The sequence below is a fragment of the Eriocheir sinensis genome, unplaced genomic scaffold (genome assembly GCF_024679095.1).
Source record: "Eriocheir sinensis breed Jianghai 21 unplaced genomic scaffold, ASM2467909v1 Scaffold569, whole genome shotgun sequence".
Classification (NCBI taxonomy): domain Eukaryota; kingdom Metazoa; phylum Arthropoda; class Malacostraca; order Decapoda; family Varunidae; genus Eriocheir; species Eriocheir sinensis.
Genome location: NW_026111908.1, coordinates 252,891 through 278,843, shown reverse-complemented (window position 1 = coordinate 278,843; position 25,953 = coordinate 252,891). Strand labels below are relative to the sequence as shown.

The 25,953-nt window shown below is 45.3% G+C and overlaps 1 protein-coding gene and 1 long non-coding RNA gene across 2 annotated transcripts; one reads left to right on the top strand and one right to left on the bottom strand.

Moving 5' to 3' along the window:
• Positions 1–249: 249 nt before the first annotated feature.
• Positions 250–2,710, top strand: LOC126993141 (uncharacterized). Its single transcript, XR_007747450.1, has 3 exons — positions 250–823; positions 1,504–1,691; positions 2,002–2,710. It is a non-coding gene; the product is annotated as an uncharacterized LOC126993141 (long non-coding RNA).
• Positions 2,711–2,845: 135 nt separating this feature from the next.
• LOC126993140 (uncharacterized) lies at positions 2,846–5,302 on the bottom strand. The gene is made up of 2 exons (XM_050852000.1): positions 4,852–5,302; positions 2,846–4,022 (listed from the first exon to the last, which is right to left on the bottom strand). Exons 1-2 carry the CDS (start codon positions 5,189–5,191, stop codon positions 3,112–3,114), a joined length of 1,251 nt encoding a protein of 416 aa, XP_050707957.1. The 5' UTR covers positions 5,192–5,302; the 3' UTR covers positions 2,846–3,111.
• Positions 5,303–25,953: the final 20,651 nt, after the last annotated feature.

Sequence of the window (25,953 nt, the reverse complement as noted above, 5' to 3'; positions counted from 1 at the left end):
CTCCCCTTTTTCTCCAGACACCTTCATGAACTCCTCCTCACCTGTCCTCACTTACTCACGGGACAATCACGGAAACTCTAATATGGAACACCTGACGACCTTCCTGCCTTCCTTACCTCGCCAGACATTTACGAGAGGGAAGTCAGCAATATCTATTTTTCTCGATGAGTTGCTTTTATTTCTGGGGCGGCAGTGTTTCAGGAGGTCGAGGTGAGGCCGAGGTGAAGTATAACGTTAGCGTGGCCGCTGCAGTGATGGTTGTGAGTGAAGCGCCTATCACACTGGGCACTTTTTCCTCCGACCTCCGACAAATCGGCGGTACCGCCTACCTCCAGCACTTTTTCCGCCGACTGTCGGAGCAAATTTGCAGCCCGTACCATTCGGGAAAAAGTCGAAGGAAGGCGGAAGAAACTACCGAGTCAAATGACATCCTGTAAACATTACTGAAAAAAATAAACTATTTGCCATGGTTAATGTATTTATTGCACATTTTGGAGTAACATATGGAACATAAATAGACAGTATTACAAACAAAACACAACTTTATGGTGTAAGAACATAGGCTTTCAGTTGACTTCGCGGGGAACCAAACAATAACAAACTCACATGGCGACCACTGCATCATCAACCATGGCTTGTAAAGGGCGTGTGATTTGGAGCAGGGAAGCAGAGACAACCCTCATAGAAGCAGTGAGGGAGCATCCAGTATTGTGGGATCCTGCACACACCCAATATAAGTGCAAAGGACTCAGGCGGAGCTTGTTCACAGCAGTGGCAGACACCCTAAAGTCATTCTACCCACAACTTGGCACATTCACTGCTGGTAAGTTAGAGATATATGTATCCTTATGTTGTTACCATATTCATTCCCTCTCAAAGAAGGCTACATTACCACAAGGGTTAGGGTATGCTGGCAAAGAAGGTTTCTTGGGTGTTACTTTACAAATACTCTAGCACAGCCAATCTATTCTGTCACTAATTTCCAGTGTTTTATGTGTGGTAAACACAATTATGATCATCAGTTTTACCAGAAGTCATTAATACTATTTCCCTTCTCCCCACACAAGCAAACTTTCGGACATATGAACATTTTCTTTAGGTGGCCATGGGGGGTGGAGCATTATATTTGCACTCATTAGTCAATACATATTAATTACTGTTTCTTCAGAATATTAATGTCCAGCAGTAATGATAGCCTTAATTGTGTTCTAAACATAGCAAACAGTAGGGAAATTTGAATTTTGTTTGGAAAGGCTGAGTTTGTTTACATAGAAATGTACCTTTTTGGGGTGAGGGGTAGCAATAAAGATTAATTTATATGACTTGTTCTCCCGTAGTACGGGGGTAGCCAAAGCCTATTCTAGGGTCACTAACCTGACCTTATATATTTACAACACTGCCTACTAACAAGGTGTTTGTGTTTCTACTAAGCTTATTATTTTACAGCATGACACTTCACTTCACTTCGTATTTTATACTATCATAAATTGTTATCTTTTTCAGATGACGTCCGCAAGAAGTTTGGGAATCTCAAGGAGTACTACACGCGAGAGAAAAAGAAACACGTGAAACATAGTGGGGACGGAGGCGACAAATTACCGAAGTGGGAGTTGTACCCCTTGTTAGAATTCCTTGAGAGGTGCACCGAGTACACCTCAACCTGTGACAACCTCACACAAACTACTTTCAATGTAAGCAAAGAATGTCACATACTGAACTTTTTTTCTTTCTTTTCATAGTTTTGAAAGATAAATGTAATTATATTCCAGTGCATGCTTTTTGGTCTTCCTCAAGAAATTATGTTGCAACTTCACTTTCCATTTCTTAAATATTTCCTTATAATATACCTTTATTACTATAGGTATTGCAATCTAGCTCTTATTTTGTATCGTTCCTATTTACATTTTCTCCTTATGTTATTTAATGTATTCCTTCATGTGTCTTATCAACCATTAACAAATATAGGCGCAACATATTAAATTGCAATATTTGATGTTGCAGGACAGTGTGTTACCCGCATCTGTGGTCCTGTCGGTTGATAACCCAGACATTGAGGGCAGCGCTTCGGGGAGAGCCATCGACAGGGACGAGGTGGCATGTAATCCTGACACGCTTCCCCATGCAGACAACTTAAGCACAGCATCGCCGCAGCGCACTACTATTAGAGGTGCATCAGGGGATGAAGAGCCACCCACCACTCAAAACCAAAGGAAGCGTAAGAGGGGATCAAGTTATCCCCCAAATGACGCTGAGAATTCTGTCTTCTGGGACAAAATAAATGAAGTTTTAAGGCAGAATAATGCGGTACAAGATTATGCTTATGGTTTTGGGGTAATGGTGGTGGCAAGAATGCGGGAGAAGGGAATTAGATGGCAACGAAAATTTGCTAGGAAATGCATGGATTTGATGGAAGACAGTGATGAGGACGAGTAAAGTCCCCTCATCAGTCTTTTAATTATCAAAATTAGGGAGATCATTCTTATTAGTAGTCTTTTCATTGATTTCATTATAATCTTTATTATAAGAATTATTATTATTACGTACTATTATTATTATTAGCATTATTATTAGTATTAACTATTATTATTAGTATTGTTACTGACATTACCTATATATAATTGTATACTTTCAATTATACTTCTTATTCTCATTATCATAATTATTATTATTAGTTAGTATTATTCATGTAATGCCCTGAAGTGATAAGAGTTGACCACAACAATATCTACTTTAGGCATAACAGTCCATAGAGAGCTATTGCCCAATGGACTAAAAGGCTGTGAATGAACATGTAGGTATTTAATGAAGCATATTTGTTACACTGAGGCCATTAAACATATCAATATCAATTATCTTAAGGTTTATTTTCAACATTGGTTGAGTCCAGTGGGCTCAGTGGTAATTAATCTGAAAGCAAACACGGAAAGGAATCTTAAAAAAAACAAAAAAAAAAAGATTCGGAGCCCAAATTATGCAGAAGAAATTTTACATTTACTTTCTGTTTACATTACATTCCCAACTTTTTACATATCCCACCTCATGCACTCACTAACTAACGGGGAGCATACGCCGTGTGTCGCTGCAATGACACAACCCCTCCAGCCGTCATTTTTAGTGTAGATGTGCCATTTCCCTCTGCCATGGTACCGTGCCAACTGAGTTGAAGTATGCCATCAGTTTTTGTCTCACCTGCACAGCATCCCTGGCTGGTCTTCGGGGCACCGCTTGAAAGTTCTGCAAGACACCAGCAACGCCTCTATGATGACCGCTAGATGTATTTTCATTCCCGTCTGCTGGAGCATAAGCATCCCGTGATGTGACCCTTAAATAATTGTGAAGTGCAACCGAGGCCAAAACTATTTTTGTTACACATTCTGGAGATGTGCGGATTGGCTGCCGGAATATTTGGAATCTGCTGACCAAAATCCCGAAGGCGTTTTCTGACACTCTCCGTGCCCTAGACAGACGGTAGTTGAAAATTCTCTTTTCATCTGGTTGATCTAATCCAGGGTATGGCTTCATGAGGTACGTTTTTAAGGGAAAGGCATCGTCGCCTACAATTACATATGGGGACTCAGTGCTGGAATTAGGTAGAAACTCAGGTGGTGGCAAGCTTACTGAATTATTCTCTAGTCCAGCAGACAAACTGCACCTACTCCAAACTCCTGCGTCACTTCCTCGCCCATTAGTGCCTACATCTATATACAGGAATTTGTAGTCAGAGTCCACCAGAGCCATTAGGATTATACTAAAGTCCCCTTTGTAGTCAAAATACAAAGATCCAGAATTTGCTGGCTTCTGGATCAACACTCTCTTCCCATCCAAAGCACCCACACATAATGGGAAGTTCCAGAGGGTGTTGAAACCCTGAGCCACTTCCTTCCACTTTTCCTCTGTCCTCGGAACCACCACGTATAAGGGCTGTAGAGCATTGTAGATTGCCTGGCACACCTCAGGGATGATTGATGAAATGAGGTTCTGGCTGACCCGGAACTGGTAGGCAAGGGATGTTTGTGACTCTCCTGAAACAAAAAGAAAATATCAAGTGACAACTGTAAATTTTGTCAGTTCTCCTTACATAAAACTAGAAAGAAGAGTGGGGGGTTTATGGATTGTATGGGCATGGCCACACTGTTCACATCTATTTTGCCTTTGAATATGTAGTGCACGGAATTTCTTCACCGGGTCATAGTGCATGGCCAGCTCAAAGGTTCGGTTTCTATAGTTATTTATCTTTGCACTGCCTATATATATATATATATATATATATATATATATATATATATATATATATATATATATATATATATATATATATATATATATATATATATATATATATATATATATATATATATATATATATATATATATATATATATATATATATATATATATATATATATATATATATATATATATATATATATATATATATATATATATATATATATATATATATATATATATATATATATATATATATATATATATATATATATATATATATATATATATATATATATATATATATATATATATATATATATATATATATATCTATATATATATATATATATATATATATATATTTTTTTTTTTCTTTCGCATATGCCCATGTGCACCTGTAATCATTACTACACTTGCTGCGGGAAAGGACTTATTTTAAATGACACCTGTATAGGTCCACGTCGCCCCCCAGAACTCATCTTTGATGCAGTGGAACTAGAGATTGGGTATCAGGGCGACATGTAGGTGTGTTTAAGCCACTTGGTGATGACACAAAGGAACGGTGTTTTCTTGGTACAGTGCAGTCAAACTTGAACCACATTTCAGCCCACTCTTACTTACCTGTAGCTAGATATCTCATGGTGATTGCCAATCTCACTTCAGGTGCGACAGCCTTCCGCAGCCTTGTGTCTTGCTTCCTAATTGTGGGCTCTATCATTTTAAGAAGCTCTTGAAACTGATGTTTATCTAGCCGCATCCACTGCCTGTAGCCTTCGGTGTCTTCCAACGCAAGCTCTTGTAGGAGTCTGCTAGCTACCCCAAGGTTCTCTCTCCTTGCAAGCCACTGCCGTCTCCACGCCCGTTTCTTCTTCTTGTCTTGAAGATGAAATCGCTCGTATAGCAGTGCTGCGACGACAATATTACTCGAGTTGGAGGGCAGTAGCTGGAACAGGTTGGCCATTGCTGCTGGAGCTGGAGGTAGGATGTAAACAAGCGAGTGTGCTAGCAGGTGTCGGCGGTACCGCCTGAAATCGGAGGTCGGAGGTAGGAGGTCGAAGGAAAAAGTGCCCAGTGTGATAGGCGCTTGAGGAACATAAAGAAAGGCGTGAGGTGCGTGGACCGAGGCTTACTGAGGCCCGTGTTCTCAGACGCTTTCCACTCACAAAGAATATTTCCAAAGGCCACAAAGGAGAGTAGTAGGGTTGTCATTATATATTTTATTTATGGTGTAGAAGCCTTGTCAAACCATCACTAGGTTCATAAAACTACCCATGGAAATACTCACAACAACCTTTACGAAAGCCTTACCAATATCGAGTGTGTAAGTCCCAAAATGTTGGAGAATATGAGCCCAAGATTAACCAAAGCCACAGAACAGGTAACCGGTAGGGCGGGTGGGTGGGTGACTGAATGAGCGTGAGGGAGGCTGTTGTGTGCGGGAGGCTGGTGGGGTTGGTGGGAGAGGGTACTTGTGTGTGTGGGTGAGTGGGTGGGTGACTGAATGAGCGTGACGGAGGCTGTTGTGTGCGGGAGGGTGATGGGGCTGGTAGGAGTGGGTAGTTGTGTGTGTGGGTGAGTGGGTGGGCTGGTGGGGTTGGTAGGAGTGGGTAGTTGTGTGTGTGGGTGAGTGGGTGGGGTGGGGAGTGGGTGGGTGTGTGTGGGTGAGTGGGTGGGTTGGTAGGGTGGGTAGTTGTGTGTGTGGGTGAGTGGTGGGTGGGGTTGGTAGGGTAGGTGGTGTGTGTGGGTGAGTGGGTGGGGTTGGTGGAGGGTAGTTGTGTGTGGGTGAGTGGGTGGGGTTGGTAGGAGTGGGTAGTTGTGTGTGTGGGTGAGTGGGTGGGCTGGTAGGAGTGGGTAGTTGTGTGTGGGGTGAGTGGGTGGGGTTGGTAGGAGTGGGTGGTTGTGTGTGTGGGTGGAGTTGTGTGTGTGGGTGAGTGGGTGGGGTTGGTAGGAGTGGGTAGTTGTGTGTGGGGGTGAGTGGGTGGGCTGGTGGGGTTGGTAGGAGTGGGTAGTTGTGTGTGGGGGTAAGTGGGTGGGCTGGTGGAGTTGGTAGGAGTGGGTAGTTGTGTGTGTGGGTGAGTGGGTGGGGTTCGTAGGAGTGGGTAGTTGTGTGTGTGGGTGAGTGGGTGAGGTTGGTAGGAGTGGGTAGTTGTGTGTGGGTGAGTGGGTGGGGTTGGTGGTGAGGTGGAGTAGGGTTATGTATTGGGTGAGTGGGTGGGGTTGGTAGGAGTGGGTGGTTGTGTGTGTGGGGTGAGTGGGTGGGGTTGGTTGGTGTGGTTTGTTGTGTGTGTGGGTGTGTGGGTGGGTTGGTGGGGTTGGTAGTAGTGGGTAGTTGTGTGTGTGGGTGAGTGGGTGGGCTGGTGGGGTTGGTGGGAGTGGGTAGTTGTGTGTGTGGGTGAGTGGGTGGGCTGGTGGGGTTGGTGGGAGTGGGTAGTTGTGTGTGTGGGTGGGTGGGTGGGATGGTGGGGTTGGTGGGAGTTGGTTGTTGTGTGGGTGGGTGGGCTGGTGGGGTTGGTGGGAGTGGGTAGTTGTGTGGGTGAGTGGGTGGGCTGGTGGGGTTGGTAGGAGTGGGTAGTTGTGTGTGGGGGTGAGTGGGTGGGCTGGTAAGGTTTGGCGGTTGTTGGTGTGGTGATCTGGGTGGGTTAGTTATGTACTGTGGTGGATGGGTTGCTTCTTTACTGCAAGACTAATGGCAAACTGCAGCCTGTGGTAAAGTAATTGAACAAGGAATATCGACAAGGAAGAGCAAACAATTCATAAAAAAAGACTAAAAGAATATTCAACAATGTTCAGAACAAAATAGCCATCCACGAGAGAGCTCCATGAACAGTAAATTAATATCTACACTATCATCTAACACATATTGACACAAACAAATCCTTCACCTGGACTGAAAAAAAAACGACGTATAATCCTTTGTGAGTGTGTTTCCTGCGAACACGGTAACACATTGAGACTGAGAGACACCCGACCGTAGTCCTCGGAGAGAAAGGTGTGCAATCAGCGCGTCGTTCTCTGCCACGACACGTGACAGCAACGTGAGAAATGCCCAAAGAGTAATGGAGACTGATGCTGGGAATGACTACGGTGGATATGACAAGCTGAAAAAGGAATACAAAAATATGACAAAAGAATATGACATAGTGAAGGCAATTAAAATCAAGAAATGAAAGTGGTCAGGGCACATTTAGAAGAGAGGACATTAAATAAATGTGTGACTGACTAGGATATCCCAGATGAACAAAAAATATATAATAACAATTATGGTATAGAAAATATATAACGAAAAATAAAGAACCTCCACGTCCATAAGATACACTTAAGTAAAACCTTCATAACCATCTACGCATCAATAAATGAAAAAAAAAATAATACCAACATGCAGCCAGTGAGTGAGTGTGGCTGACGTCAATAATCCAAAGAACAGCCTTTTATATTAGGAAAAAAACTTTTTCCCCAACAAAAACTCTCCATACGCATTGACACACCTACGCTACAATAAGTCAATCAAACAAGAATAGCAGCAGAAGGAGAAAGTCTAAGGTTCATGCAAAGAATCTCCACAACACCCTTGTGCAGCAGCCTCCCCTCCCCCCCAAAAAAAAATCATTCCTAAAAAAAAAATATATATCTTCCTAAAAAATCTTATTTGCCACAGTCTCCGCCGCCAAAGCCGCGTTCTGACGGTGTTTTATTCTCGCCTCTTTGCCCGCTGAGCACCGAGGCCACGCGCAGCTATACCGTACGCCCCCACCTTGACCTTTACTTCACCCTCTTCCCCGCGTCTGAGCCTACGGGAATTATTTGGCACCAGACGATGCATAAGAGATGACGTCAATGTTTCCAAACACCCGAACACTGAAGCCCGAACGACGTTTTTCTTCTCTCACTTTCACTTTTCTTGACGGTACACTGCCGCCTCGTGTGGCTTGTGATGGAGCATGAGCCTTTACGGCTGTTATTTTTGTACGGGGAGAGAAAGATGTGTGAGAAGAGGAGGAAGAGCAGGACGTACGGAAAACACGTCAAGGCTTATAAAAAACGATACAAAGATAAACAGAAAATTACAAGACGTAAAGAGAAAAAGGCATTAAAACTTTTACAAAAACACAGCCCAGGCAAAAAAAAAAAATACTAAAGGAAAACAAACTAATTAATATCTACATAAAAAAAAAACGAAAAAAAAAAGATATGAGAACAAAATCAAGATCTATAAAAAATATATATAATTAAACCCCACGCAGTTCGGTATAGCACATAGAATTACTGAGTTAATCTTTATATTATTAACAACCCTAGCACATTAATTATTTATTTTCTTAACCTACGCAGACACCTCATGTGAATTACTAAAGTTTAAACATCAACATAAACAAAGACTAATATTGTGAAAGTTTTCAGTCACATTTCCCAGCAACACTGAATTAATCTCGACACATTTATTAACTAACGAACGTGAAATAATTTATGCCGCCCGCCGCCTCGCGCTACTCACAACTTGAGCACGAAAAAAAGTAAAATGATCCACGTCGTGTTTTCATCACGCCTGACATTACTGAATTAGTCTTGACACCTTTCACGACTATCGCATATTTATGAAATCTGCTCTTCATTATGTTCCTTTACCTGAGAACTTACCTAATCCGGCGGCCATTTACAACAACAACAACAAAAAAAAAAATGTTACTCGTTATTTAAACATAAAAAACGCTGACCTAGGTACATAAGAACACAAGAACATAAGAACGCAGGAGTCTGCAAGAGGCCGGTAGGCCTGTACGAGGCAGCTCCTTTGACCCTAAGCTCCCGTGTATCTAACCCCACCTAATATCGCTGTCCATGAATTTATCTAGTCTATTTTTGAATGTGACAATTGTATTGGCACTCACCACATGACTGCTAAGCCTATTCCACTCATCCACCACCCTGTTAGTAAACCAATTTTTGCCTATGTCCCTGTTGAATCTGAATTTATCCAGTTTAAACCCGTTACTTCGTGTCCTACCCGGTTCTCTTACCAACAAAACCTTATGAATGTCTCCCTTATTAAAGCCCTTCATCCATTTATAAACCTCGATCATGTCTCCACTCACCCTTCGCCTTTCTAGAGAATGCAAGTTTAACTGTTTGAGTCTTTCCTCGTATGGCAAGTTTCTCAACCCCTGAATCATCTTAGTCATCCTCCTCTACACCGATTCTAACATTTTGATATCCATTCTATAGTAGGGTGACCAGAACTGAACCGCATAGTCAAGATGAGGTCTAACTAATGCTAAATATAGTTTGAGGAAGACTTCGGGGCTTCTGTTGCTTACGCTCCTTGAAATAAATCCCAGTACCCTATTAGCTCGATTTCTAGATTGAATGCATTGTGCCCTTGGACGGAGATCAGAGCTCACTAAGACCCCTAAATCCCTCTCGCACCCAGACCTACTTATGAGAGTGTCATTTAAGCAATAGTTATGTGAGGGGTTGTTCCTACCTACACTCAGAATACTGCACTTCCCTACATTGAACTCCATCTGCCATTTATCCGCCCAGTCATATAATCTGTTGAGTTCACCTTGGAGAATACTAGCGTCCTGATCCGACTCAATTACTCTACCGATCTTGGTATCATCTGCAAATTACTAACATCACTACTAATTCCTGTATCTAAGTCATTGATATAAATAATAAACAAAAGTGGACCTAATACCGAACCTTGTGGGACCCCACTCGTAACACATCCCCAGTCAGATCTTTTACCATTGATTTGCACTCTTTGCTTCCTATTGCTAAGCCACGCCTTGACCCAGTTCAAAACTTTACCCTCTACTCCGTGAGCCTGTAATTTAAGCAACAGTCGTTGGTGAGGAACTTTGTCAAACGCTTTACTAAAATCAAGATAGATTACATCATAATTTTCATCTCAGTCAACCGCCTCAAATACTTTATTGTAGAAGGACAAGAGATTGGTGAGGCATGACCTACCTTTTGTGAACCCATGCTGCGAGTCGTGAATTAAGCTGTTTCTCTAAATGCTCCCGAATGTTCCTGGCTATTATGGACTCCAGCATCTTCCCTATCAAAGAAGCACGTTACTATTTTTCCTGCATAAGATTACAAATATTTACGCCACCTGTTCTACTCGTGACCTCACCTGACGTTACTTTGTCCACGTAAATCATAATGCCTTCACCTTTCATGGCTTCAAAACACCTGTGCTCTCCTCACCTAGCCTGGCCCTTGCAGCTCGGCTTTCTTGGATTAAACTCATCTCCTTCTTCCTGCGACATGGTTTTATTATACATGTTCCCAGATCACCCACCAATTCCATCTGTGGCTTCCCCTTGACGACACACCTCATGGCATGTCCTCCTGTGAAGTCGTCTAGTCTGTGTACCTTACACTTCCATCCGTGACCATGTCTGCCCTCTGTACTTAACATCTCCTTTTGTGCCCCCATCTAGCCTCTGTCCCTGTGTTATCCCTTATGGATCTGCCTTCCCATGGAGCCAAGTGACCGATTTACCTTATATTGAGTCTCGTTTTGCCTTTCTTAACCTCAGTCACTCATCCCTTGTCCTGACCTGGCCGATGCACCTCATTATGTCTTCGTTTGATCACAACTGTCTCGCTTAACCTGTCCAGACCTAACTTCCCTTTCCTGCGCCCTCACCTGCCCTAACAACCCCTCCCCAGGCCTTCCCTCACCTGGCTCATGCATAAATCATTACCTGTCCTCTCCTTACCTGGCCTTCCAACGCCTCGTCTTGCTGTGGCCTCACCTGCCCCCACCTGGCCCATGTATCTGATTAACTAACCCCACCATACCTGCGTCACGTGTCCCCAGGTAAACTGTGACGTAATGTATTAGTCACCTGATGGAATGCCTGATGGGAGAGCCTGAGGAGACACCTGAAGGGACAACTGCGAGGAACACCTGAAGGGAACATCTGAGGGCGGCGAGGCTTTGCAATCCCATCGTGTTAATTGAATTTGGCCGAAAAAGGTTGAAGGTGATGTTTGTTAGAGTGTGTGTGTGTGTGTGTGTGTGTGTGTGTGTGTGTGTGTGTGTGTGTGTGTGTGTGTGTGTGTGCGCGCAGCCATTCTCTCTCAATTATTCTTTTCGTCGCCTTTGGTTAATTTATAGCTTCGTTTTGTTTGACTCATCGTAAGTTTTCATTCGTTTGTTTTGTTTTTGCTTCCATGTTGACGGAACTCCTAAGGACCGTGCGTGTTTGCTTGTTTATGTCCGTCCATTTGTCTGCCTGTCTACGTCTATTTACCTGTCTGCCTATATGTTTACCTACCTATCTCTCTCTTTCTCTCTCTGTTTATTTATTTAAATGTATATCTGTTAGACATAAGAGTTGAGACGCAAGTAAATAATGAACTTGAGTATCCCTCCGCTCGGTCGCGTCGGAAGCCCGTTTTCTTTAGTATTTACCTTTTTGTTGTTTTTTGTTGGTTTGTGTTTCAGCTTGAAGTGAGTTTGTCCAGCTTCAATTTCCGGGTGAAACCTGTCATCTGTACACTGCAATATATACTGTTGTGGGGGATGGTTTAACACACACACACACACACACACACACACACACACACACACATAAACTATATATATATATATATATATATATATATATATATATATATATATATATATATATATATATATATATATATATATATATATATATATATATATATATATATATATATATATATATATATATATATATATATATATATATATATATATATATATATATATATATATAATTTGCACTATAATTGCCATGAAAAAAGAAATGTCTTGTGTTTGTGTGTGCCAGTCAGTGTTTTTTTCTTAAGGGAGGTGTATTGCAGGTTCGCAAGTGGGTTGGTAGAGTGGTAAGTAGTAGGCATGGTGGGTGAGGCAGGGGGGGGTAGGGGAGGGAGGGAGGGGGGTTGGTAGGCAGGTTGATAGGTAGGAAGGGAGGGAGGGAAAGAGGGAAGGCAGGAGGTGACTAGAAAGGTCGTTATGGACCCACCCTCCGTACTTACACATCACACCCCCTCACCTCCTCTCCCACTCCCTACCTATCCTCACCCACCCACCCAACCATGAACCTCCCTCATGTCCATCCTCCCTCCAGTCACCCGTCAACCCACTCAACCACCCACCTCGTTGTGATTGTGTTTGTGTGTGTGCCAGTCAGTGTGTTTCATGGCAAGTAGGAAGGTAGGTAGGAAGGGAGCTAGGGAAGGAGGGAACTAAGGAAGGTTACTAGGAAGGTAGTCATAGACCTACCCCCTGTACGATCCCATCACATCTCTCCCCTTCTCTCCCACTCTGCCTCCCTACCCACCCATCGGCCTGCCCTCTCCCTCCTCTCTCCCTTCACCCCCGCCCACCAACCCACTCACCCACCCACCTCGTATAGGGTTGTTTGAGGTGATTGAGTCTTATGTTTTTTGTGCGGAGTCATGTGTTTTTTGGACTTTTGGAGCATTTACGTGTTTCGTTTTTATTACGGGCGTTTACGTGTTTCGTTTTAATTACAGGCGTTTACGTGTTTCGTTTTAATGACGGGCGTTTACATGTTTCGTTTTAATTACGGGCGTTTACGTGTTTCGTTTTAATTACGGGCGTTTACGAGTTTCGTTTTAATTAAGAGCGTTTACGTGTTTCGTTTTAATTACAGGCGTTTACGTGTTTCGTTTTAATTACGGGCGTTTACGTGTTGCGTTTTAATTACAGGCGCTTACGTGTTTCGTTTTAATTACGGGCGTTTACGTGTTGCGTTTTAATTACAGGCGCTTACGTGTTTCGTTTTAATTACAGGCATTTACGTGTTTCGTTTTAATTACAGGCGTTTACGTGTTGCGTTTTAATTACAGGCGCTTACGTGTTTCGTTTTAATTACAGGCGTTTACGTGTTTCGTTTTTATTACGGGCGTTTACGTGTTTCATTTTAATTACGGGCGTTTACGTGTTTCCTTTTAATTACAGGCGTTTACGTATTTCGTTTTAATTACGGGCCTTTACACGTTTCGTTATGATTACGGGCTCAGACTCAGGCACGGGCACTGGCTCAGGCTCAGGCTCTGGCACGGGCACTGGCTCAGGCTCAGGCTCTGGCACGGGCACTGGCTCAGGCTCAGGCTCTGGCACGGGCACTGGTTCAGGCTCACGCTCTGGCACGGGCACTGGTTCAGGCTCAGGCTCTGGCACGGGCACTGGCTCAGGCTCAGACTCTGGCACGGGCACTGGTTCAGGCTCACGCTCTGGCACGGGCACTGGCTCAGGCTCACGCTCTGGCACGGGCACTGGTTCAGGCTCAGGCTCTGGCACGGGCACTGGTTCAGGCTCAGGCTCTAGCACGGGCACTGGTTCAGGCTCAGGCTCAGGCACGGGCACTGGTTCAGGCTCAGGCTCAGGCACGGGCACTGGTTCAGGCTCAGGCTCTGGCACGGGCACTGGTTCAGGCTCAGACTCTGGCACGGGCACTGGTTCAGGCTCAGGCTCTGGCACGGGCACTGGTTCAGGCTCAGACCCAGGCACGGGCACTGGTTCAGGCTCAGGCTCAGGCTCTGGCACGGGCACTGGTTCAGGCTCAGGCTCAGGCACGGGCACTGGTTCAGGCTCAGGCTCTGGCACGGGCACTGGTTCAGGCTCAGGCTCTGGCACGGGCACTGGTTCAGGCTCAGGCTCAGGCACGGGCACTGGTTCAGGCTCAGGCTCTGGCAAGGGCATTGGTTCAGCCTCAGGCTCTGGCACGGGCACTGGTTCAGGCTCAGGCTCTGGCCCGGGCACTGGTTCAGGCTCAGACTCTGGCACGGGCACTGGTTCAGGCTCAGGCTCTGGCACGGGCACTGGTTCAGGCTCTGGCACGGGCACTGGTTCAGGCTCAGGCTCTGGCACGGGCACTGGTTCAGGCTCAGGCACGGGCACTGGTTCAGGCTCTGGCACGGGCACTGGTTCAGGCTCAGGCTCTGGCACGGGCACTGGTTCAGGCTCAGGCACGGGCACTGGTTCAGGCTCTGGCACATGCACTGGTTCAGGCTCAGGCTCTGGCACGGGCACTGGTTCAGGCTCAGGCTCTGGCACGGGCACTGGTTCAGGCTCAGGCTCTGCCACGGGCACTGGTTCAGGCTCTGGCACGGGCACTGGTTCAGGCTCAGGCTCTGGCACGGGCACTGGTTCAGGCTCAGGCTCTGGCACGGGCACTGGCTCAGGCTCAGGCTCTGGCACGGCACTGGTTCAGGCTCAGGCTCAGGCACGGGCACTGGTTCAGGCTCACGCTCTGGCACGGGCACTGGTTCAGGCTCAGGCTCTGGCACGGGCACTGGTTCAGGCTCACGCTCTGGCACGGGCACTGGTTCAGGCTCAGGCTCTGGCACGGGCACTGGTTCAGGCTCAGGCTCTGGCACGGGCACTGGTTCAGGCTCAGGCACGGGCACTGGTTCAGGCTCTGGCACGGGCACTGGTTCAGGCTCAGGCTCTGGCACGGGCACTGGTTCAGGCTCAGGCTCTGGCACGGGCACTGGTTCAGGCTCACGCTCTGGCACGGGCACTGGTTCAGGCTCAGGCTCTGGCACGGGCACTGGTTCAGGCTCAGGCTCTGGCACGGGCACTGGATCAGGCTCAGGCACGGGCACTGGTTCAGGCTCAGGCTCTGGCACGGGCACTGGTTCAGGCTCACGCTCTGGCACGGGTACTGGTTCAGGCTCAGGCTCTGGCACGGGCACTGGTTCAGGCTCACGCTCTGGCACGGGCACTGGTTCAGGCTCAGGCTCTGGCACGGGCACTGGTTCAGGCTCAGGCTCTGGCACGGGCACTGGTTCAAGCTCAGGCTCAGGCACAGGCACTGATTCACGCTCACGCTCTGGCACGGTCACTGGTTCAGGCTCAGGCTCTGGCACGGGCACTGGTTCAGGCTCAGGCACGGGCACTGGTTCAGGCTCAGGCTCTGGCACGGGCACTGGTTCAGGCTCAGGCTCTGGCTAGGGCACTGGTTCAGGCTCAGGCTCTGGCACGGGCACTGGTTCAGGCTCAGGCTCTGGCACGGGCACTGGTTCAGGCTCAGGCTCTGGCACGGGCACTGATTCAGGCTCAGGCTCTGGCACGGGCACTGGTTCAGGCTCAGGCTCTGGCACGGCACTGGTTCAAGCTCAGGCTCAGGCACGGCACTGATTCAGGCTCAGGCTCTGGCACGGGCACTGGTTCAGGCTCAGGCTCTGGCACGGGCACTGGTTCAAGCTCAGGCTCAGGCACGGGAACTGGTTCAGGCTCAGGCTCTGGCACGGGCACTGGTTCAGGCTCAGGCTCTGGCACGGGCACTGTTTCAGGCTCAGGCACGGGCACTGGTTCAGGCTCAGGCTTTGGCACGGGCACTGGTTCAGGCTCAGGCTCTGGCACGGGCACTGGTTCAGGCTCAGGCTCTGGCACGGGCACTGGTTCAGGCTCAGGCTCTGGCACGGGCACTGGTTCAGGCTCAGGCTCTGGCACAGGCACTGATTCAGGCTCAGGCTCTGGCACGGGCACTGGTTCAGGCTCACGCTCTGGCACAGGCACTGGCTCAGGCTCAGGCTCTGGCACGGGCACTGGTTCAAGCTCAGGCTCAGGCACGGGCACTGGTTCAGGCTCAGGCTCTGGCACGGGCACTGGTTCAGGCTCAGGCTCTGGCACGGGCACTGGTTCAGGCTCAGGCACGGGCACTGGTTCAGGCTCAGGCTCTGGCACAGGCACTGGTTCAGGCTCAGGCTCTGGCACGGGCACTGGTTCAGGCTCAGGCTCTGGCACGGGCACTGGTTCAGGCTCAGGCTCTGGCACGGGCACTGATTCAGGCTCAGGCTCTGGCACGGGCACTGGTTCAGGCTCAGGCTCTGGCACGGGCACTGGTTCAGGCTCACGCTCTGGCACGGGCACTGGTTCAGGCTCAGGCTCTGGCACGGGCACTGGTTCAGGCTCAGGCTCTGGCACGGGCACTGGTTCAGGCTCAGGCTCTGGCACGGGCACTGGTTCAGGCTCAGGCTCTAGCACGGGCACTGGTTCAGGCTCAGGCTCTGGCACGGGCACTGGTTCAGGCTCAGGCTCTGGCACGGGCACTGGTTCAGGCTCAGGCTCTGGCACGGGCACTGGCTCAGGCTCAGGCTCTGGCACGGGCACTGGTTCAGGCTCAGGCTCAGGCTCAGGCACGGGCACTGGTTCAGGCTCAGGCTCTGGCACGGGCACTGGTTCAGGCTCAGGCTCTGGCACGGGCACTGGTTCAGGCTCAGGCTCTGGCACGGGCACTGGTTCAGGCTCACGCTCTGGCACGGGCACTGGTTCAGGCTCACGCTCTGGCACGCAGTGGTTCAGGGTGTGTTGTTTTTCGGGCGTGCTGTTTACGGGCGTGTTGTTTACGGGAGTCTAATTGGCGGGTATTTACGTCGGGATGTCTCTGGGACGATGCCGAGGTAGAGGAGGCCTCCTCCGTGAAGGTGTCGCCGGCCTGCACCTCTGCTGGGCTATAGGCGGCAGCCTCCTCCTCTTCGGGCCCCGGGTTAGAGACATCCTCGTCCGCCTCAAGGTTTCGATTGAAAACTCGAGACGCCGCAAACGTTAGCCGGTATATTAAATCGATGAACTAAGTGCTGAAAGCGGTTGTTGCAGTGTTTGTAAGTTTTCAGATGGACGTGAAAGACGGAGTGAAGAGAAGGAACCCTGCCGCCATCGGCCCCTCTTTCCTCTGTTTCCTTAAAATGGCTAACTTCCACGCAGCAATTCCGCCATCTTATGCTTCCCTTCTGTGGAGGAGGAGGGAAAAACATCAAAACATAAAAAAATTACAACTCAGGCATAAAATACAAGACATAAGGAAAAATAATAATATCTACATAAAAACAACCAATAAAAAACGACATAAGAACAAAATCTGAATCTATAGAAAATTTAGATCTAATTAAACCCCACGCAGTTCTGCATACACTTAGAATCACTGAGTTATTTTTTGTATTATTAACAATCAACGCACATTAAATATTTACTCTCTTAACCTACGCAGTGACCTCAGGCAAACTGAAGCTTAAACAGCATCAAATGCAAAGTCTAATATTGTTAAAGTTTTCAGTTTCATTTCCGAACAGCACTGAATTAATCTCGGCATATTTATTTCCCAGCATCACTGAATTATTCTCGACACATTTATCAACTAACGAACATGAAATAATTTAAGCCGCCCTCCGCCTCGCGCTACTCACAACTTGAACACGAAAAAAATAAAATAAATTACCCACGTCGTCTTTTCATCACGCCAGACACTGTTGAATTAGTCTTGAACCTTTCACGACTAACGCACATTTATGGAGTTTTACTCTTCATATTGCCCCTTTACCTAAAAGCTTACTTAATCCGGCGACCAATTACACAAAAAAACTATTACACCAGTTGCTCGTTATTTCAACATCAAGTTCTATGTTCTATGCGTGACCTCACCTGACCTCACCCTGTCCACGTAAATCATAATCCTGTCACATTGTATGGCCTTACCACACCTGTCCTATTCTCACCTCGCTTGTCCCTTGCAACTCATAACCTCCCATCGGCTCGCTTGCCAAAAACACAGCCCTTCCTCCTGCGGCTTTGCCTAAATATACATCTTCTTGCGCCTGTTCCTTCAACCAAACTCTGTAACCTGTCTGAAACTCACCTATTCCTCTTGACGACATGCCTCATAATCTGTCCTTCTGTAACTCAATGCATGCATTTCCATGGAACCAACTGGCCAATGTAAGAATGATTCTCGTATTACCTGTCTCAACCTGAGCCATTCACTTCCTGACCACACCTGGCTGATGCACCTCATATTGTCTTCCCGTGATCTCAGTTGGCCGATTAGTGTCATTACCTGTCTCGCATACCTGCCCATACCTACCTTCCTTTCCTGTGCCACACGCCTGCCCTAACAAACCCGCAACTGATCTTCCCTCACCTACTCATTCATATCCCATTACCTGTCCACTCTTTACATGTCCTCATAACGCCTCGTCTTCCTACGACCTGACCTGCCCCCACCTGACCCATGTATCTAGTTAACTGTCCCCATCTTACCTGCGTCACGTGTCCCCAGGTGGACTGTGATGCCATTTAGTATTAGTCACTTGAAAGAACACTTGAAAGGGAAACCTGTGGGGATACCTGAAGAGGAGGGCAAAAAGGACACCAGCGAGGAACATCTGAAGGGAACACCTGCAGGGAACATCTGAGAGAGTCGAGGCTATGCAATCACACCGTGTTAATTGAATATGGCCGAAAAAGGTGGTGTGTGTGTGTGTGTGTGTGTGTGTGTGTGTGTGTGTGTGTGTGTGTGTGTGTGTGTGTGTGTGTGTGTGTGTGTGTGTGTGTGTGTGTGTGTGTGTGTGTGTGTGTGTGTGTGTGTGTGTGTGTGTGTGTGTGTGTGTGTGTGTGTGTGTGTGTGTGTGTGTGTGTGTGTGTGTGTGTGTGTGTGTGTGTGTGTGTGTGTGTGTGTGTGTGTGTGTGTGTGTGTGTGTGTGTGTGTGTGTGTGTGTGTGTGTGTGTGTGTGTGTGTGTGTGTGTGTGTGTGTGTGTGTGTGTGTGTGTGTGTGTGTGTGTGTGTGTGTGTGTGTGTGTGTGTGTGTGTGTGTGTGTGTGTGTGTGTGTGTGTGTGTGTGTGTGTGTGTGTGTGTGTGTGTGTGTGTGTGTGTGTGTGTGTGTGTGTGTGTGTGTGTGTGTGTGTGTGTGTGTGTGTGTGTGTGTGTGTGTGTGTGTGTGTGTGTGTGTGTGTGTGTGTGTGTGTGTGTGTGTGTGTGTGTGTGTGTGTGTGTGTGTGTGTGTGTGTGTGTGTGTGTGTGTGTGTGTGTGTGTGTGTGTGTGTGTGTGTGTGTGTGTTCACTTCCATCTATTTTCCCTCAATCTAAACGCCACCATCACCCAGTGTCTTTCTCCCTGTACGCGTTCTTCTCTATCATTTTTTTTTTCGTTGCCTTTGATTTCAGCTTCGTTTTCTTTGATTTGCTCCAAGTTTCCAGTCGTTTGTTTTGTGTTTGCTTCCATATTGACGAAACTCTTAAGGACAACGTGTTCCCTTGTTTCTGTCTGTCCATCTGTCTCTTTGCCTGTCTGTCTGTCTGTCTGTCTGTCTGTCTCCCTATTTGCGTGATTGTCTATCTTTCTATCTATCTATTTACCTACAAGTATTTAACTATCAATTTCACTGTCTATCTATTTAACTATCTGTCTGTGCCTGTCTGTCTCTCTTCAGTTAATGTGATAAACGTGCTTGTGCGTTGGCATATAAATACCGATAAAACACAAACACCCTGGACCCGAGGTGACGCATATAAAGACGTATTTGATATTGACCATTGCTTGGATATTATAGACAAAGGGGATAAACGCAGAATTCAATAAAAAAAAAATATATGATTTCCTCTAGTGGGTAGGGTTGCCAAGGGTGGGAGTTTCCGGTAAAATAAAAAAATTCCATGGAAAGTTTCCGAGAATTTTCAGGGCCCAGAAATTTTGGGAATTTATTGGAATTTTTAAATTTTTCACACGTGTATTTGCCTTACTAAACAAACCAGTTTTGGATAATATAACTGTTAATTAAAAAGTTTTGAAACACGTGATATCCAGACACCTATAGCATTAATTAACAAAGAAAGCCTTCACTTTGTTATATAGAAAGTCTTTTTTTTTTTTTTTTTTTTTTTTTTTTACAGCAAAGGAGACAGTTCAAGGGCACACAAAAAGCAAACATTAATAAAAAAAAGCCCGCTACTCACTGCTCCTAAAAAGAAAGAGGTGGCCGAAAGATAGGTCAGTTTCGGGAGGAGAGGTGTCCTGATACCCTCCTCTTGAAAGAGTTTAAGTCGTAGGCAGGAGGAAAAACAGATGAAGGAAGAGTGTTCCAGAGTTTACCAGCGTGAGGGATGAAAGAGTGAAGATGCTGGTTAACTCTTGCATAAGGGGTTTGTACAGTATAGGGATTAGCATGAGTATAAAGTCGAGTGCAGCGGGGCCGAATGAGGGGTTGAGGCATGCATTTATCAATTTCAGAAGAGCAGTCAGCGTGTAAATATCTATAGAATATAGAAACAGACGCAACATTGCGGCGGAATTTAAGAGGTAGAAGACTATCAGTATGAGGAGGAGAGCTGATGAGACGAAGAGCCTTAGCCTCCACTCTGTCCAGAAGAGCTGTGTGAGTGGAGCCCCCCACACATGAGATGCATACTCCATACGAGGGCGGACAAGGCCCCTGTATATGGACAGCAACTGTGCAGGGGAGAAAAACTGGCGGAGACGGTACAGAACGCCCAGCCTTGAGGAAGCTGATTTAGTAAGAGATGAGATATGAAGTTTCCAGTTGAGATTTTGAGTTAAGGATAGACCGAGAATGTTTAGTGTTGAGGAAGGTGATAGCTGGGTGTTGTCAAAGAATAGGGGATAGTTGTTTGGAAGATTGTGTCGAGTGGATAGGTGAAGAAACTGTGTTTTTGAGGCGTTGAAGGACACCTGGTTCTTCTTGCCCCAATCGGAAATAATAGTAAGGTCTGAGGCTAAGCGTTCTGCAGTCTCCAGCCTTGAGTCGTTAAGTTCCTGAAGGGTGGGTCTTCTATTAAAAGAAGTTGAATAATGCAGAGTGGAATCATCGGCGTAGGAATGGATAGGACAGTTCGTTTTGGAAAGAAGATCATCAATGAACAACAGAAAAAGAGTGGGAGATAGGACAGAACCCTGTGGGACACCACTGTTAATAGATTTAGGGGAAGAACAGTGACCGTCTACCACGGTAGAAATAGAACGGTCAGAAAGGAAACTGGAGATAAAGGTACAGAGAGAAGGATAGAAACCGTAGGAGGGTAGTTTAGAAAGCAAAGATTTGTGCCAGACCCTATCAAAAGGTTTTGATATGTCCAGCGCAATAGCAAAAGTTTCACCGAAACGGCTAAGAAAGGATGACCAAGAGTCAGTTAAGAAGGCTAGGAGATCACCAGTTGAACGCCCCTTGCGGAACCCATACTGGCGATCAGATAGAAGGTCAGAAGTGGAAAGGTGCTTTTGAATCTTCCGGTTAAGGATTGATTCAAAAGCTTTAGATAGACAAGAAAGTAAAGCAATAGGACGGTAGTTTGAGGGATTGGAGCGGTCACCCTTCTTAGGTACAGGCTGTATGAAGGCATACTTCCAGCAAGAAGGAAAGGTAGATGTTGACAGGCAGAGGCGAAAGAGTTTGACCAGGCAGGGTGACAGCACGGAGGCACAGATTTTAAGGACAATAGGAGGCACTCCATCAGGTCCATAAGCCTTCTGAGGATTTAGTAAGGAAGAATAGATAATTTTCCTGAGTCAAGATGTATGGTAACTTTTTTGTGGTTTTGTTAAGTTAGGTTAAGTTTAGGGCATCTTCAAACATATAATAGGCGACACCTTATGGCACAACATAACAAAACATGACCTCACTCAGTCAATAAGCCTGAGCCTTTCTTTCTCTTCATCTCCTCCTATTCCTCCTCCTCCTTTTCCTCTTCCTCCTCCTCCTCTTCTTTGCACCTTTACTTGTACTGATACGTTCAATAATGGACGAAGAAAAATAGCTTTCAGATCAAGAGCCATTATGGTATTCTTTCCGTTCAGCTCATCACTTTGGATCTTTTTTCAAAACACGCGCCTTTACGCACCATAACACAATTTTGTTGAAAAAAAAAAAAAAAAAACGTGAAGAATAGTAAACGTCGGTAATGCTCTCGAGGCACAAAACACGCGTTGATCAGATTACATTATCATTGTTTTGTAGATATATTTTTTTCTTTTTTTCCCATGCTGTCAGACCCTGCGAGACAGCGAGCCTTTTAACACACAAGTTCATTTTCGCGTTCACATAATTTCTGCATTTTATCAGTTTTTTCACGTCACCTTCAATGCAAATTGACTGATGTGTGTGTGGGGGGGGGGGTGCATATGTGTGTGTGTGTGTGTGTGTGTGTTTAGTAACCCCCAATTAGTCTTCTTGTCCCTGGGGTTTAACAATTGCTTTCTGTGTCTTCCTCGCACGCAGGTGTGTCGTGCAGTAACATGTTTGTGAATGGCTCAGTCTGTTCGTCATCTATAATGCAAACGTAATGGAAGGAGTCAATCGTAGTAATCTTTTTTCCTTCAGTGAATAGTTTGTGTTTCTGCTGAACAATATTTTGAGTATTTTTTTAACACGAGGACAAATTTTAATTCAAATGCTTAATCACTTCTTCACTTTTCTACACTAGCGAGACTGATGTGTATATTAACCGTATTTTTTTTCTCTCCTTAGAGTTATAAAATATGCTGTTGTTGATCAATATTTTAAGTGTCTTTATTTTTAGTGATGTTTTCCAATAACACAGTTTACCTTCTCCATAATCTACGAGTCATCTTTCATGGAATCTTTACTACGTGCGTGTGTTTGCCAACCGCTCACATTCTTTCCTCCCTGTCAGCTGTGCTTTTGTTTATCTACAGTTAGAGTGTCGATGCATAATAATTTCGTTACATTTTCAGGTGCCATAACAGTTCTAATACTGATTAATCACCTCGTCACCTTTCATGCAAACTATTATTGTTTATATTTATTTATCTGCGTGTGTGAATCAATTATACTTTTCTTTATATATAGTTGGCGTATCATTATTTTTTTCTATTTTGAGTACATTTTCAATTAACAATTCTGCCGCTGAATAATATCTTCATCCTCTTAATGCAAACTTTACTGCTGTTTATTTCAACCGCGAATATATTTATCCACGTGTACATGTAAAATGTACTGTTGGTCATCTGTATTTAGAGTCGCATTTTTTACGTTGAAGTATATTGTCCAGCAACATAATTCTGGCGCTGCGTGATCTGTTTGTCGCCTTCCGTGCAAACACCGTAATGGTGTGTGTGTGTGTGTGTGTGTGTGTGTGTGTGTGTGTGTGTGTGTGTGTGTGTGTGTGTGTGTGTGTGTGTGTGTGTGTGTGTGTGTGTGTGTGTGTGTGTGTGTGTGTGTGTGTGTGTGTGTGTGTGTGTGTGTGTGTGTGTGTGTGTGTGTGTGTGTGTGTGTGTGTGTGCGCGTGCGTGCGTGCGTGCGTGCGTGCGTGTGTGTGTGTGTGTGTGTGTGTGTGTGTGTGTGTGTGTGCAGACCGCAGACACTTTCATCCCCTGCTGGTTATTTATCATGATCTCGATGGCTTATGTTTAGTGTGTGTTTTGTTTTACGTATGTAAGTAGATTTTCCAGGTAATTAAGTTATCTTTTGCTTCATCTTTTCGTCGTCTTTCATGCAATTTAGTGTTTCATGAAATTTAGTGTTCCAAAAACAATTACAATCCTTTCCCTTGCGCTAATTAACTTAGTAAATGTTTGTTTACTTTATATAATTAATTTGTGTACGAATATATTTTCACGCAACCTCATTTCTGCATCGCTTAATCTACTCATCTTTTCTGGAAACGTAGTTTCGTGTGTGTAGAAAGCAGTTACAATTGTTATCTATTTCTTTCCGACTTTATTAATGATGTAACTTTATTTCGTTTATAATTAAGTATATTATTTCGCAACTCCATACAAACCCAGTAACTTTATTTCGGATTTCGTTTAATTTATTTTTTCCTCTGTTATGCAAACGTAATATCGCGTGTGTCCAGTGCAATTATTCTCTCTCCTGGTCTGCATTATTTCTGCAAGTGTTCGTCAATGTTTGTGGAGTGCATTCAAACAGAGATAATTTTTTCCAGCAACACAACTTATGCATCTGCTTAATCTATTCGTCGTCTGTTATGCAAACGTGTCTTATTATTATTATTATAATTATAATTATAATTATAATTATAATAATAATAATAATAATAATAATAATAATAATAATAATAATAATAATAATAATAATAATAATAATAATAATAATTATTATTATTATTATTATTGTTATTGTTATTGTTATTGTTATTATTATTATTATTATTATTATTATTATTATTATTGTGGTTGTTGTTTTATTGTCGTTTATATTATTACTATTATTTTTTTATTATTATTATTTATTGGTATTTTTATCATTTTACAATCACATATTGTTTTCCCGTATGTATTAAGACAGTAAATGTCTACCTTACGTTATTTGTATCATTCATAGTCAATTTCAGTCATGATCGACACGCCCCGCGCAGCTTAACCAATTCATCTTCCAGGCAAATGCAATTCATGTGTTTCAACTGCAATTTTTTTTTTATCTTGCGTGCAATGATCCGGTAAATATCGATCTATATTTCATGTTTCAGTTTTTCTGGACATTGATGAAACTGCCTGCATCATACACGCCATTGATTAGTCCATTACACCTTTCCACCCACTACTTTCCTCTCTAACCTTTTCATATGTGTCCCATCATGCGCGCTCACTGATTCCTCCTCCTTTTCCTCTCCTTACCCTTCTTCCTTTTCCTTTCCTTATTTTTCCTCTTCCTCCTATTCCGTCTCCTCTTCCTATACCTCAAGGTCCCTTTCTATTCCCCCATTTCTTTTCTTTTCTGTCCTCGTTTTCCTTCCATTCCCTCCCCTGTTCCTGTACCTTACTGTCTTCCGATTCCTCCCGCTCGTCTCCTTCATTTCTCTCTATTGCTTTCTACCCATCCTTTTCCTACTTCATTTTCTCTTTCTCACATCCCCTTTCCTCTCTCTCTTCCTCTTCCTCTTCCTTTACCTTCCTGCTCCCTCCTTCCTCTTGCCACTTTACCTAGATATTCGTCCATGCCTCCTTTCTCTCCCTCCTGCCATTGGCACCCAGTAAGTCCAGGTGACATTCGACTATTAATTAAAGAAAGGTGCACCAGCTGTTCCACCTGCACTAATAACCTGCAGATCAACTCTCATTAACGCTAAATTAACTCATTCTTTACACCTTTACCTTTACGCTGCCCTCCTCCCCCTCCTATCCGTATCCACTAGGTCCAGGTGATGTTAGGTTATTAAAAAGGTGAGCCGGCCCTTCACCTGTCCAAGCACCTGCCCGTCACGTCACACCTGGTCATTAGGAGTCACGAGTGGGCAGGTGTTGAAAGATCTAATGATGATGACGACGTGATAGGGATTTGTATGTCTTGCTACGTCGGTTTCTCTCTGTGTCTCTCTCTAGCTCTGTCTCTGGCTTTATTTTCCTCTCCCTCCTCTTCCTCCTATCTCTTCTGTTTCTTCTCCCCGTTTCCTTTCTTCTATTTCTACTCACCTTCTTTCGTCCTACTCCTCCGTTTCAATTTCTTCACCCTTTATTTCCTCCTCTTCTTTCTCCACGTTATGTTCCTCCTCCTTTCTTTACACACGTTCCTCTTCCTTCGCTTCCCCTCCTCCTTTTTCTTAGTCTCCCCTTGATTCTATTCCGCTCCACTCCTCCTCCTCCTCCTCCCCCTCCTCTTGATTCTATTCCGCTCCACTCCTCCTCCTCCTCCTCCCCCTCCTCTTGATCATCAGTACGGGATATCAGCGCGTATTAATTGCTGGACGCGCTAAAAGTCGTGTATTCTCAGCACACCTGGTCATGATTACCTGCCGGAGAGTGAATTAGGTCCGACCAGGTGAGGTGGATGATGGGGGGTGAAGGGAGGAGAGGGAGGAGAGGGGGGATGAGGGGGAATTGTGAGGGGTGGGAGGAGGAACTAATGATGAGAAAGGTGAATGGGAGGTAAGAGGAATAGGGGGAGGTGAGGAGACAATGGCAAGCAGGGAGATGAGAGTGGGAGGGGTAGGGGT